The sequence below is a fragment of the Taeniopygia guttata genome, chromosome 6 (assembly GCF_048771995.1).
Source record: "Taeniopygia guttata chromosome 6, bTaeGut7.mat, whole genome shotgun sequence".
NCBI classification, from domain to species: domain Eukaryota; kingdom Metazoa; phylum Chordata; class Aves; order Passeriformes; family Estrildidae; genus Taeniopygia; species Taeniopygia guttata.
The window spans coordinates 32,880,608-32,895,238 of record NC_133031.1 but is presented as its reverse complement, the minus strand read 5'-3'; the positions used below and the strand labels follow the sequence as shown (position 1 = coordinate 32,895,238).

General features: G+C 39.6%; 1 protein-coding gene across 3 annotated transcripts; it reads right to left on the bottom strand.

Annotated features, from left to right (window-relative positions):
* Positions 1-353: 353 nt before the first annotated feature.
* Positions 354-14,597, bottom strand: ACADSB (acyl-CoA dehydrogenase short/branched chain). 3 transcript variants are annotated; one of them, XM_002189454.7, is made up of 11 exons: positions 14,465-14,597; positions 10,772-10,931; positions 10,394-10,494; positions 9,712-9,918; positions 9,099-9,269; positions 8,442-8,567; positions 7,978-8,070; positions 5,862-5,951; positions 4,277-4,414; positions 3,410-3,509; positions 354-2,715 (listed from the first exon to the last, which is right to left on the bottom strand). In XM_002189454.7, the coding sequence occupies exons 1-11, from the start codon at positions 14,510-14,512 to the stop codon at positions 2,645-2,647; spliced, it is 1,305 nt and encodes a 434-aa protein (XP_002189490.7). In that variant the 5' UTR covers positions 14,513-14,597; the 3' UTR covers positions 354-2,644. The 3 variants fall into 3 exon arrangements, with proteins under 3 accessions (XP_002189490.7, XP_030132441.4, XP_030132443.4); XM_030276581.4 differs by having other exon boundaries at positions 10,772-10,934; positions 14,465-14,580; XM_030276583.4 differs by lacking the exon at positions 4,277-4,414 and having other exon boundaries at positions 10,772-10,934; positions 14,465-14,580.
* Positions 14,598-14,631: the final 34 nt, after the last annotated feature.

The following is a 14,631-nucleotide window of genomic DNA, read 5'->3' as shown; positions in this document are numbered from 1 at the left end:
TTGTATCAGGTCAAAACCAAAATTCAGGCACTTTTAAATATATTCTCAATACAGGTCTTTTCTTCTAACCAGGGAAGCTCACATGCAGCATTTGATACTGAAGTTGCTGTTCCAGGACAACAGACTGGATGGACTAAGGGCATAAAAAGGGAAAAGTCACTAATAAGATACATCTTGAGGATAGAAAGCAGCTTAAAAGCTCAAAGAGCCTCCCAGCATTGCCCACACCACTGTGCCAAATGCAGAATTGCCATTTATGACCACCCAAAAATGCCTGTCCCAAAGCAGAACAAGGGCTGGGGAGCACAGGGTTGTAATTGATTTGTGCACATACTCCTCCACAGAACTATGTATACAAATACAATACATTATTTATTTATTTCAAAACTGTGTACAAAATACAGCATACATAACAACGACATGAAATATTTACAGCTGTAACATTAGTTAAAGGCTTGACCTTGCTTTATTGAGAACAAAAAGCTCATCAGCTACTGTTGAATTGCTGCTGAGGATGTTCAGGTTGTTTCCTGGGCTCAGGCATCCCATATCAGACTGTGAGGAATCACATTAATCTCATTTCTCCCTGGTTATTTTTTCAAATGGATACCTGACACAGCTGTACACAAAGATAGTCTTTTTACATAATCCTGGCTACCCAGCCCTTAACAGTCCTTCAAAGAGCTCTGCACTTTCCTCCACAAAAGGTTTGCTTCTGGCACTGTATTGAATCAGTTAAGTATTGCCAGTCCTCAGTCTCACACAAAACTGCAGATGCCAAGCTGAGAGTGTCTCAAACCAGGAGATCACAGCAAAAACCAAACCCTGCTTCCTGTCAGCAAAGCAGATTAAACCTCAGCAGCCAAGGGCTGCCTCACCTTGCCACAACTCAGCAGTAACCCCAGCATTTTGCAGTGTGGTAATGATTACTTATATTATGATTATTTATATTTATATATATTATGATTTACAGATAGACTGTGTTGAGCAAAATAACTGTAGTCAAATATTGTGGTGTCTGTAGTGTTAATTCTAGTTTTGATTCTAATCTAAATTTCCCCAGCTGTTTCAATTCAGCCAAAAGAAAGCCTGTAAGCAAATCTGAAATAAAGATGATTAATAATAATAATAATATTGCTAGAAGAAAACTTCAGAAACCATCTAGTCTACCTTCCTACTCTTGTATTTTTGTAAATCTCAAAGCTCTTGATCAAACTGATATGGGAGGGGCATTTTTTATTGGCATAAGGATAATCACCACAATAATTCTTTGCCCATTAACAGGCAAAGCATGTACATAGAAGGATTAATTCACTAAAGCAGTTACTTCCCTTTGAAGTCAGAGAACTTTTTAATAGTGCTTTTCATCCTTGCTTGTTTCTTTGTCTAAGGCACTGCTTGTTTTACAAATCCCACTTGTTAAGTGTCACTTGCCCTGGTTTTGCTAGGAAATCCTCTGGGAGTCTCAGCCTGTAATGTTCTAAGCTCCACTCAGAGTGAATCATCAGTGAAAGGCAAGCTTTAAAAATGAGATTCCTCTAAGTCAGCCAAAACCAGAAAACCAATCCTTCCCTCCCCAAAACACTTGAAACAGATTGCCAATTACAGCAATTAGGATGATTTTTCATATATTAAGCTTCCTGTCTCTTGATTATTAGTTAATTAGCTCTCCAGCACTGAAGAGGTTTCTGCTGTAAATAAAATGTCTAATTTTAGAGTAAACAGAGACAAATAAAAAAAGCAAATACTTCCCAACTCCCTGCCCTTTCTTCTCTCTTAAAAAAGGGAAAAACTGTGCTGGAGAACCACTAACTTCCAGGAGCAAGGAATTCTTGGCTCTAAATTAACAGTGCCTCCCTTTAAAGTTTGTAAAATGCATTGAATGTGGAAAGGCCACTGTGAGGTAGAATCACAGCACTCCCATTACCCAGCTTATATCTGTCCTTTTGCAGAACTACTAGAGCTTTTTAAACCCCATTTCAGAAAGATTTCAACTCAACCTTTTATGAAAGGAGAACTATAAATAGGCTCTTAGATTAAAACCCTTAACAGCTGAGAAGGCTGGAAAGGGAGGTGGATATTATCCACCTTTCAGGAGTACAAATTGGGGCTGCAAGGGCTTAATTACAAAGATATCCTTAAGAACACACTGAGGGCTGCTATAAAAATGACTCCAATTACAGCAGATCCACAGACATCACTCCACCTGGGAGAGAGGAAACCACCACTTCCCTCCCTTTGCACCCCATGGTAATGCAGGCAGCACACCCCAACTGCAGCTCCACTCCCCACAGCAGCTCTGCTGCTCCTGCAGAGTCCCTTCTCCCAGGTGGAACAACAGCAATGCCAGGGATTTGGATTCCTTTGTTTTCACTCTGAAATCTCAAAGTGGAGATGAACTGGCATGACCTAAGGGAGCTAAATCCAGTGCTTGGCAGTGTCTCAGGCAGGAAGAAGTTTGGATTTGAATGTGGAATTCATGATTTCAGATGAATCACTCCCTCTCCTGAAGTGGGGAATTCATAGTTTTCCCTATGATTTCACTGTGATGGTGTATTCTTATTTATGATGTAATTACAAATAAATTTACAATCGGTGTTCAGGGAAATAATTTTTATACAGCATCAAGAAAGTCCTTATGTTTTCAGTACTCCTGTGCTAAGAATTTTGCAATTGTGCTCAACTGGATATTTGAAGTTCCTTCATATATTGTACCTGAAATCAGAAGAAAACAAATTAGTAGACTCCAAACCCACAGTGAGTTTATGAAGAGAGACCAAAATATCATCCTAAAGTCCAGCGAGAACCTTTACAATTATGAAATGAAGCTTTACTGTGCAAGTAGTAGCACAGAATTGTAATTATTTATATAATATTATAAACACTCCTATTTTATTATCTGTAACAATGAAAGCACTTTTCTGGCTGGCAACACATAATAATGCAAAGACATTTTCCTGAAAAGAAAGTCTTAAATAGCCAACAAAAATGAAGATCTTCCAAATGCTATTATAATAAAAGCAAAAGGGTAATATTGTTAAAAATATCAAACTGTTGTGTCCAAGGATTATCCTGATAAACAAGAAAGCTTTAAAAAGAAAACTCCACGTGGATTCAAATCTTAAAGCCAATGAAGTTATTTTCAATTCTTGTTTTTTAACAGAAATTTTCTTAATAAAATGGGACACAGCATTTGTGTCTGTATTTTGTTGGTATCTAATAAAATACTTTAACTAGCCTTGCAGGTACACACATTTATTTATACCTAAAGTTTTTATATCTGAGCCTTTGAATTAGTGTTGATACAGTCTCAAGGAAAAATACCCTGAGGAAAAAAGCCAGCCCTTCTTCCTCAAACTTTAATTGCACCAAAGCTACAAGAGACCATTGGTAAGAAAGTGGCACTCACCTATCTTGCAGTCACGGTAGTACTTCTCTATTGGGTAATTTTTGGTGAATCCAACACCTCCCATCCATTCAATACATTTACTGGTTGTCAGTGTTGCAACCTATGAAGAGAGTTTCAGAGTTACAGGACTCAAGTTCAGACAGTAACAGTAAAACTTATACTTTGTACCTAATTAATAACAAAAGAGGGAATAAAGCAGCGACTGGAACAGGAGGGAAGAAGGATGGGTATTTTGGTATTCATCTTCAGCAAGCCCTTTTAGGATAAAAGCAACATAAACCAGAGGACATCAGGACTTCTCTAATTGTTACAGCAATAGTTTCTATGCTGCTCAGTGCAAAAGACCAACAGTGGTATGCAAGACAGCAATTGCAAAGAGGGGAAAATCATCCAGTTTTGAGTCATTCACAGATGTGACCAGCAGAGGTGAAATGGTCACAAATTAACTCTTTATAGTGTCATTTCTCATGCCACAATAAGATTTATGAGAAAATTAAATCTTTCTTGATAAGTGAAAGTGTTAATTCACTTTCTTCCTTTAGTGTTGTTGGTTGGTTTTAAAAATTTTATATAGGGGCATGAGCAGCTTATTTTTTGGTGACTTACTTCAGATTCTGTGCATGGACTGAGAAACACAGAATGGCTTGGGTTGGATTGGATCTTAAAACTCATCTCATTCCAACTCCCCTGCCATGGGCAGGGACACCTTCCACTAGCCCAGGCTGCCCCAAGCCCCATCCGATGTGGCCTCAAACAGCTCCAGGGATTCAGAGATTTTACAGCAATGCTGAATTACGAGTTCACAGTGTAACAGAAGGAGCTTTAGCAGCAGTGGGATGAAGGCCTGGAGCGAGGGAGCTCAGGTACCTCAGCAGTGAAGTACTTGGCCATGCTGGCCTCCTTGATGGCCGGCCTGCCCGCCTCCGCCAGCCGCGCCGCGTTGTAGGTCAGCAGCCGGGCTGCCTCCAGCTGCGTGGCCACCTGCGCAATCTGGTGCTGCATCCCCTGCAACGGCACCACAGCACTCAGACACAGCCCTGCCCGAGCTCCCAGCAACAGCTATCCTGCTCACCACAGCATGCACCAAAATAAAATATGAGATCCAGGTGGGAAGTAATTCCAAGTTCCTTCTGTGTTTATCAACATGGGAAAACTCCTGGGCCACTGAAGTGCTCTCAGGAAGTGCAGTCCTATTTTCCCCTTCCTGTTCTTGGATTTAGGAGCACTGGGGTTCCTTCTGCCTGACTGGCTGGACAGAGGTTACCTATTTAAACCCAGGAATAGAAAGGATAATTTTATCCCTATCTTAGCATCCTCCTCGGGGTTACAAAGGCATGAGGAAGTCAGAGCTGTGTTTTCATTCTGCAGCTGTTCACTGAGACAAAACCAGGTCTGGTTCCCTAATGAGCTTAGCCAAAGAAGACTTGTAAACAAATATTTCTTAAATAAAAGTGGAAAACTAGGAAGGTGACAACTCCTTTCCTTGTCCCAGAGGCACAAGACAAAATTTAGAAGCAGCTTAAAGGTACAGAGGCCATGACTGAGGAATGGCTTCAAAGGGAAGGAAAGAGGTGATGGAGCTCACATCTGAACGGTATTACAGAAGAATGGGTTTATTTAAGAACACCCAAATATTATGATCATTGAATATGAACATTTAGTAGTCTAAAACACAATGAAATCTTTAATCTTACTAGAACATTAACACAGTTCTCTCAGATCTGCAGAAATATATAGGCAGGTCAAAATACCAAAATGATTTGGCAATTATAAATTCCATTTCCCATTCCAAAGACGTAGTTCCAATAATTTCCTAGGTATCTATGAGTGCTTCCTAAAATTTGCATAAATTATGAGTAGTGCTAATGTTCCTTCTCTTTAGCTGAGATGTAGGTTTCTTTTAACAAGAAAATTACCAGAGTAATTACAATTATGTATCTTCCTTATTAAACTATACATCATTTTTGCAACAAAGAGTCTTTTTCACTGTAAGAAACAGATATTATAATGAAAACTAAATGTCTTTGTACAGCACAGGAAATCTAATAATTCAATCAGTTTTCCTCATTCTTTTATCACTTCTAGTGTCTCCAGAAAAAGCCCTTCCCCTACACCTCATGAAAGGGTATAAAAACTGGAGCACATTCAGTATAATGTGACATTAAAATCAGAAGGGAGGTCCATGTGTATTATTTTCAAAGAATGTCAATAAGTTAACAAGCAAAAGGAATATGTCAATAATATTTTTAAGTTTTAAATTATTTGTGTGGCACTTGCTGAATTTTATACGGCAGATGAACGTTTATCCAGAATTTTTTTTTGAAAAATTCTTCTCAAATATTGAGGAGGAGCGACACGACGTGAAGTGGAACATGAATTATGCAAATCATAATATTAATTTTAGTGTTTATTGTGGTCACTATTCTTTCTTGGAGGAAACATTAACAAGTACCTGGAAATCAAACACACTTTTCCCAAACTGGACTCTCTCCTTTGTGTAGGGAATTGTACGGTCAAAACACCCCTGGGCCAGTCCTAACATCTGTAAGGAAAAATAAGAATATGATTAAAAAAAAATTGATTCATTGAATGCAACTAATGGAGATGATAATAATTGGTCATCTTCTGGTCAGGCAGGTTGGTATCCAGGAGAAAAGTTTTCTTCCTACCTAGATATTGCTAAAACTTGTATACAGAATCCTAGGAGCCAGAATTTTACAGTCATCACACAAACTGAGGTGAGTTATAATAAAGAAAAGTTTGAGGAACAAATATATTACATGCCCATTTCTTACCATAGGCAAGTATTTGTGAAAACACTACCTATGGGTCAACTGTAATTGCAAAAACTATTGTTTTGGAAAATTCGTAATTGCATAAGAAAATGACTGTAAACTGAAGGTCTACAGATCTACATTACCCTATTAAAGGAAAAATAATCTGAATGATTAACTAAAACTAATTTCATAAGCAAAATAATTTCTCATTTTCTAGAGGACACAAGACTGAATTGCCAAAATTAGCAATTTATTTCAGAAGTTAGAAACTTAGCTGAGTGGAAAGAGAGATAACATTTCTTGCACTATCTTCCAACTCTGCAGAACACTTGTAGAAGAATTTAGATCAATTTTGTCTTCCCACAAAGGCAGAAGCAGTGAAGTGCCACATCAGACAGCTTAGAAAACTACCTTTAATGATGTAAAACAGAAAAAAAATGATACATAGGAAAACACTAAAAGAAAATGCAGTCTGCTGCTAATCAGCCCCATTATCAGATTTGTCTTCTCCTTATATAAACTATAAGAACAAAGTACATCAACTTCAGTACCTGCAATAATATTGCGGCTGCCTTGCAATAAAACCATCTGAAACTGTTTTCAAAGCCACAATTATATTTTATAAGATCTTCATTATCTTTTAAAACTATTACTACTGCAAAACTAAACTCAATACCACAGGGCTTTAGAGCTGCTGTTCTTGTCAAGTCCATTTCTCTTAATTTGAAGGTGCCAAGAAGGCAGTAATTAAGATATAACAACTACCTGACCTTAACTTTTAATTAAGGTGTAACTTGGAGTAATTAAGAGTAAAATCCAGACCATGTATTTTACTGCCAGAGCCTTTATATTATTTATATCTCTGGGAACAAAGGGGCCCACAGCCCTTTTTTAAATGCCATATCAGGCAAAGTTTAATCAGAGGTAATATTTAGAAATTATGGAAAAGCCAGCCCAATTATTAGCATAGTGTATTGCCATGTGGAAAATCTCAATTTCATGAAGAGGATTTCTTCTGGTCTGTCTGCAAACCAGGGCAAAAGATAGAGGAGATTGGTAGTACAGAAATATTGCACAACAAAGTATAAACAAAGAAAAGATTACTTTCAAAAGTAAATTAAAAATATAAAAACTTATCACAAGTAATTTTCTTCTGGGGCTGACCCTGATTTCCACTGAGATCAGCAGCAGTCTGAAATCCAAACTAACTTCACAGTAAAATACAGCATTTTGAAGTAACTCCAAGGTCAGTAAATACTTTCCCCTAAGACGCCATACAATGCAATTTTCAAACATTATAATGAACTGTAACACTTCTGCTAGAGAAAATTACATTTGTTTTTAAAATAAGTTGACTTTTAAAAATAAGTTGTTGGGAAAACATCAGTTTGCACTAGGTTACATTTGCCAGCCCTTTGCAATCCCAGCTGGAAGCATTAATATTATACATTTCAGTGTGCTAAATTTTCCAATGTTAGCTTTCTTTGTAAAATGAATTTTCACAGTGGAAGACAAGAATGTGGAAAAATTCAGTAGCAATAAGTTAACGACCAAAGACAAGCTAATTCCCAAGTAATGTTTTTGAAGTCCATTGCTTATGTCACCACAGGAGAATTTTCCCACCGGCAGCTGTTCCGACCTTTGCTGTAACTTTGCTGCGGGAACAGTGACATCTAGTGGGAATCGAGCTTTTAATAAAGTATTTTCTAAACAGCTTTAAATATTCCACATATTTCAGTCCAAACCCCAGTTATATCCTGGCTGTGCTCAGTAACAAACCAAATCACCCACCTGTGCAGCAATCCCTATCCTGCCAGTGTTGAGCATTCCAATGGCATACTTATAGCCTTGGCCAACTTGTCCCAGGATGTTGCTCTCAGGAACCTAAAAAATAAAACCACCCAATTATTCCTCTTCTATTCTGCTTTGCAACTACTAAAAGGGTTCACAAGTTTTATCAATTGTTCCTCATAAGTGAAGGCATAAAACATAAACCACAGTTTGATTCCCAGGATACCTGATGAGTGCATTCCCAGATTCACATGGCTATAAACTGATGACAGAGAAAAAACTACACCAAAATTTAAGAAATCCAACTCCTCTCTAGACTTCTGTGGGAGGAAGATGCTAAAATATGCCAAACAATCAGCGTGTCTACAGGGGAAAAATAGGGAATTTAGTCAATATTCTTTCCTTATGTGTAGCCAGGTTCCAGTTGTGCACAAATTATGCTTCAACAGCTGAACTTACAATACCTTCACGTTGTCAAAGGTGACTGGGCAGGTGGAGCATGCTCTGATTCCCAGCTTGTCCTCCTTTTTCCCCACGTGAAGCCCCTCTGTGTTGCGATCCACGACGAAGCATGTAATTCCTCTGTAGCCCTGTGGGAAATTAAAAATAATCAACTACTGGTTTTCATACCGTTTTCAAAATCTACTACCTACATCCAGACTGGGCACAAACCTGATTCTTGCATATTCAGCTATGTAATTTTTTACTGGACATAGTTTACTATAAAATACTTTTTAGTTTTCCATTTTTCTTTTTAACAACAGGAACTTGTCAGATAGTCACAAAGGTTGGAAATACATACTGTTACTCAAAACTCCTGTTTTGAAAAACTCCTGTTTTTCAAAAAACTGAAAAACTCCTGTTACTCAAAACACCACCAGTGCTGTGCTCTTCATCTAAGCAACCATGATCCTGACATTTTTATTTTCCCTGGTTGCAGGAATTTATTAAATTGCTCACCAAGTTCTCAAGTTTTGTTGGGAAATGTTTTTAAAGGTTTGCAGTCAGCTAGGAAAAGGTGCACAGAATATTAACCTCTAACATCAGATTATTAGTATAAAATCCACAGTTTCACATAGCAGCAGCTGTCACTGAAATGCAAGAATTCTGTAGCAACTTACTGAGGATGGGTTTGTGTTTGCCATGACAAAGAAAACTCCTGCATCTTCTGCTAAGCTAATCCACATCTTTGAGCCATTGATAATGTAGTAGTCTCCTTTCTTTTCAGCTCGAGTCTTCAAGGAAAAAGCATCACTGCCAGACCCAGCCTCCGAAAGACAGAAACTCCCTAACTGTCAAGAGAAGGGAAAAGCTAATTTAACTTCCACAGATATAAATAAATCCTACAAGGAAAATACTTATAAGCCAGCACAAGTCTCTTAAAGTCAGACATTTTAACCTACTGCATTAAAGTAACTGAGTTTCAGCTATGAAGATTAAGAATAGAAACACTGTAATTACACATCTCTCAAAGTCAACTGCTTTACAGTTCTTTTCCACAGTAAATTAAATTTTAATGAAACTAATAAGTGCCTTTCCACTTTTACCTCTCAGCTACTGATGACAGGATGTATCTATATCACCACAGATCTCAGCTCTAACCAGTGTTTCAAAGTTCACACATATTTTCCAGAGCTGCAGACACACATTAGCCACTGAAAAAAAAAATCCCCACTCACATTACTAAGCAATAATATAATTTCAACAGTTAAGTCAAGTAAATCTTTGACTCACTGTATCTTTGGACACCCTGGGCAGGTAAGTTCTCTTTTGTTCTTCTGTTCCATAGGTGGTAAACAACTTATTTGTTAGAGTGTTTTGGAGTTCACACACAAGAGCCACAGCTGGATCAACTTTGGCCAATTCTTCCACTGCCAATATGATTGAAAAAAATGAAGCTCCAGTTCCTCCATATTCTTCCCCAAGCTCAATACTCATCAGCTGAAATAGAAAGGTGCAAATGTATAAATTTGTTGGCCCTGATAGCTGGAAAGGCTAAAATTGAATCCAGGAATGAACACCAGGATTTTGGCAATGTAAGTCTGCATGCTGCCTAGTAAGGAACAGAGTCCCTGGTTTTCTTCTCCATCAACACTTGGAGTCATGGCCTTTCCAGCATCCAATTATGCTTCTCCAATTTAAAAAAAATGAGCGAGGGAAGACAAGGAACTAAAAGATAAGGTGAAATATGTGGCATGGGGGAGATGGAAAAAAAAATTACAGTAAAAGATGGAGGGTGATAATGCTGTAAAGAAAGTTGTCATGTGATTGACAACTCCAAATTTTTTAATGATTCACTAATTTATTTGAATTATATCCCTCAATCTTTTTACCTAAAAATCTGAACAAGGCACAGTTAGAGATTCATAAAGTGCTGTTACTTTCCAAATAAAAGATTAGGTAAAAGTGTGCAGACCCCTTGTTCAAACAATCCCTGCACGATGGACTCTTCCATTTTCGCATTCTCGTCCATTTTTTGCACGAAAGGTGCAACTCGTTCCTGAGCAAATTTGGTCACTGCAATGAAAAGAAGAAAGAAAGCATGTAAATATTCCTTAAATAAATGAATAAACAGTCTCCTTGAAAATCAATATACAGCAATGTGGTGCTTCTGACAGGTTGTGCATGTCAGAAGAGAAAGTAAGGAGCCCAAGCAACATAAGGCGTAAAGCAGAACTCCCCCAAAACATCTCAACATTTGACTAGAAATAAATAATGAAAACAAAATTTTAAGCTAAAATATCCCTTCTAGTTAAAACATTTCTGAATTTTTAACTGCAGAGATAATAGCTACCCATGTCTTTCAGCATGGCCTCCTCTTCGGTGAACGTTTGAAGTGGAGCATAGACAAGTCCATCACTGGCTACGTTTGGCTTGAGTTCTGATTTGGAGGATCTAAAAACACAGGGAGAAACTCTCCAAGGAGCCAAGTGTGCTGGCATGTGTCTTCTCAGCTGCTGGCAACAAAAACAGAACATGCAAACAGTTAGATTTGTAACAAGACAGCAATATATAACTTTACCCAGTGCTTTTATTCAGTACATTATTAGGAAATATAACTTACATCTAATATTCAGCTTGAAAGCTTTTGAGAAAATATAACCTCCCCCCTCTGTGTCCTAAAACAAAATATCCTTTAATTGCTTTTCTTTTAACATGAAACAGCTTTCTTCCTGGAAGTTTACTAACACAAGGTTATACTGCAATGTATGCACAAGCATTTTTTTGGTCAATTTTAGTGTTTACAGCAAATAAACCCTGCTGATAGGATTTATTTCGATAGATGATTTTGCAAGTTTACTGCAATATTCAGAGTAGTGTGTATTTCAATAGAATACTTTCATTAACAAAAATGATTATATAAAACACGCACACAATGAGTTTTATAGGCCTGTCAAGTTTAATGCCTGAGTTTAGCTTTCTCCCTGCTTTTCTAGGGACCAGCATCTCTTGTTTCTAAAGCAATCTGACAGCCCCTCATGTGGATTACTGGCATTTTGCTGTGAAAGCGCCTAATTTTTAACTGAACTGCAGATTTCTGTATTGAGATTGAATTTTTATTCACATTTAATGATTTTCAGAATGAGCGCACATTTTGTAGACAAAGCCCTGGCATTTGAATGCTTCTGTACAGTTGATTTCCACACAGTGAAAATCCCACAGTTAGTATGTTGATAGTATAACTAATAATTAATGTCTTATTTGGTTGATTTATTTTAAAAGCATGGGAAGAAACTAAAACAAAGTGATTTATGCTTATGCTCCCCATTTGTCCACAATATATTACAATGACTTCAAGAAGCATTGAGTATTCAACCAAAGGAGTAGAATCTGAGCATTTTACTGTGGGGAATAGCATTAATATGTGGCAAAAGTCACAAAAATGAACAGAACAGGGGCTTTTGGGAGGAAGCTACACACAGTGATTGTTAGGACACAGATAACGTGACAGCTTTGTCCCTCAGAGACCTAAAAAATATTGTGTTCAAAGACTTAATTACCTCACAGTGGGCTTTATAAATGCAAGTTTGGAATGAAGGCCAATATGCTTTCCAGACACAGAATACTTCCTTAGGATTTTAAAGTTGGCATAAAGCAGGACAGAACAATGGCTCTGTTCTGCTCCCACAGCTCCCCAAACCCAGCCCACTCTGGGGCTGATCTCTGCTACAGATTTTGGGCACTTCTGCTACATCATTCTAAAGTGTGGAGACACAAATGTCTCACCACAACAACTGCTGACAGAAAGCCCCAGGAGAGACACAGCTGGGCCATAAATACATGAAAACATGTCTGCCAACAGAGATTTTTGGCAGCACTCATTCTGAACCCCAGGGTGAGGAACAGACTGGCTGTGCCCTGAGCAGGCGCCTGCTTAGCTCACAGAACACAGGGCAGTTCCACAATGCACATTGTGGTAGCAGCATTCCTCCAAAACCAGCAGAAACTCTGGGGTCAGGAAGTAAAAATTCCTTTGATCCTTCTAATAATTCCCGCTCTTTCATGTTGGCTTTCAACACTTGTCATCTCCCTGGCTGAAGAACTGATGGAAAACACATCCATGAACTCTTCTGGAGACAAGAAGCAAAAGTCTGCTGTGATAAGGAAATTCTGATGTTGCCACAAACAGCTGTGCATAAAATAAAACCCAATAACAACAGACAGAAAAGGTAATAGAGAAAATAAAAATATTGCTGTGAAAATTCAGTTTATTCATATTCAACATCCGTTGATGACATAAAAGAACTGGTGAGCAGGGCTAAATTATGAATACATTTGGATAGTCAGCCATTGCTGCAACACTTTCAAAGGATGATGGAGTTATTTGAGTTACTGTGGGTCTTCACAAAATAAAGAAAAAGTTGTTTTAATAGAGATTAAACCCCAGGCAACTATGTTCTGGGAGCAGACGGCCAGGAATGGATTATTTGCAGAACATGCAGCTATGCTGGGTGTGTGCAAACATCCACCTGTGCAAGTCTGTCCTTGGCAGGGGTTGAGAAGGAAAAACCTGAGCATACACATGCACATTTCTATTTATCACTGTGCTGCCTCCTGAGCACTGACAGGGCTGCAAACCACACACACTTCCTGCTCCTTCCACCACTTCATTCCAGGTACAAAGAAAAAAGTGTTTTCCTCCATGGTGGCACAAATAAGGTGAATCACTGGGAATATAAAGCATAAAATCATGGAGTAGTTTGGGCTGGAAGGGACATTAAAGCTCATCCAGTTCCATGGGCAGGGACCTTCCACTACCCCAGAGTGCTCCAAGCCCTGTACAAGCATTTATCAACCATGCTGTGGGCAGTATTTGTTTGAGACACTTTGCTCCATTGCAGGAGCAAAGCAATATTCCTAAAAAGGTCACCTTGAAAAGTTTTAAAACCAACGGGATGCATCCAAGGGATGGGATTAATGCTGGCAACTCCCACACAAAGAGCAGCAACTCACAGCTGTCCCAGAGGAATAATAGCCCAGTGTGGAAATTATGCTTTAGTTCAACATTTGGATTTAAAAGCTAAATAAGTAATCAAGTCACTACATTATTGTGTACTTTTTTTTGCCTTAGAGGCCATGTAGTAGCACTAATTTCTGGCAGTTATTTAAAGAGCGTGTGCATTACTTAGATGCTTGGCTGCTGCTCCCCTGCCTTTTTTTCCAGCTCTTCTTCTGTAGGTAGTGATTTGTGTTGCTACAGAATTCAGACTGCTTGCCTTACCAAACACAGCCTTTTGAGAATTGCTTGCTGATAACATTGATTTTTCTGTTTATCTCAATTCTTACCTCCACCTCAGCTCTTTAAAGATCAGTTCTCCTGCTTTCCTCGTTTGTTTTAGAACCTAAACCAAGATTTTAATGCTGGACCTGGCAGCAGCATTGATATAAACAGAAAAAAACCCAAAGCAATGTTTTCTTCAGCTCACTTTGCTTGCCTTGGTGACTTCCACTCCTGTGCCCATCCCAGCTGGTGTCCACACAGCTCCTGTTTCCCAGCAGAGAAGGGAAATTGCCTTTATTTCTAGGGTTGATTTCCTTTATTTCAGTTTATTCCCAGAACCACAGCACACACAGGAGCTGCAGAAGGTATCAGAAGGTGCACAACCAAGGCGTGCACGGCAAAACCACGGTCCTCATCACACCTCCGGCGCCTCAGGCAACACCGAGAATATTCCGAATTTACAGGGATCACAGGGTCCCTGCACAGACCCCCCAAATCCCAGCTGGGCACCCCAGGAGCGGTGTGCGAAGGCTCCGGAGCTCGGGCAGCCTCGGGGCCGTGCCCTGGCAGCGCCAGCGCCCTCCGGGGAGCCCTTTGGCTGCTCTGCTGCCGCCCAGCACCATTCCACAGCGTTTTTCCTCAGCACCGAACCCACCACGGCAGAGGGACAAAAGGACTGCTCGCCACCACCCTCACGCCTGGCACAGCGGCCGGAGCTCTGCCGTGTCCCCGCTGCCCCGTCCCCGGCCCGCCCTGAGGCGTCACCTTAGCGCAGCCCCTCAGCCGAGCTCCCGCCACAGCCGCCGCCGCCATTTTGGCGCCCGCCCGCGTGACGTCAGGGCCGCCTCCCGCGTGACGTCAGCGCCAACACCCCCGTGACGTCAGAGCCAACACCCCCCCACACTCACACACCACACCCCTCCTCGCGCGCG

Bases quoted from the DNA above. Each gene is read 5' to 3' on its own strand.
- ACADSB (XM_030276581.4), bottom strand. From the start codon at position 14,512: ATGGCGGCGGCGGCTGTGGCGGGAGCTCGGCTGAGGGGCTGCGCTAAG. The intron at 8,071-8,441 runs GTATTGTAAGTT...TTTATTTTTTAG, and splicing joins TCACCTTTGACAACGTGAAG to GTTCCTGAGAGCAACATCCT. The intron at 2,716-3,409 runs GTGAGTGCCACT...TTCTGATTTCAG, and splicing joins CTACCGTGACTGCAAGATAG to GTACAATATATGAAGGAACT.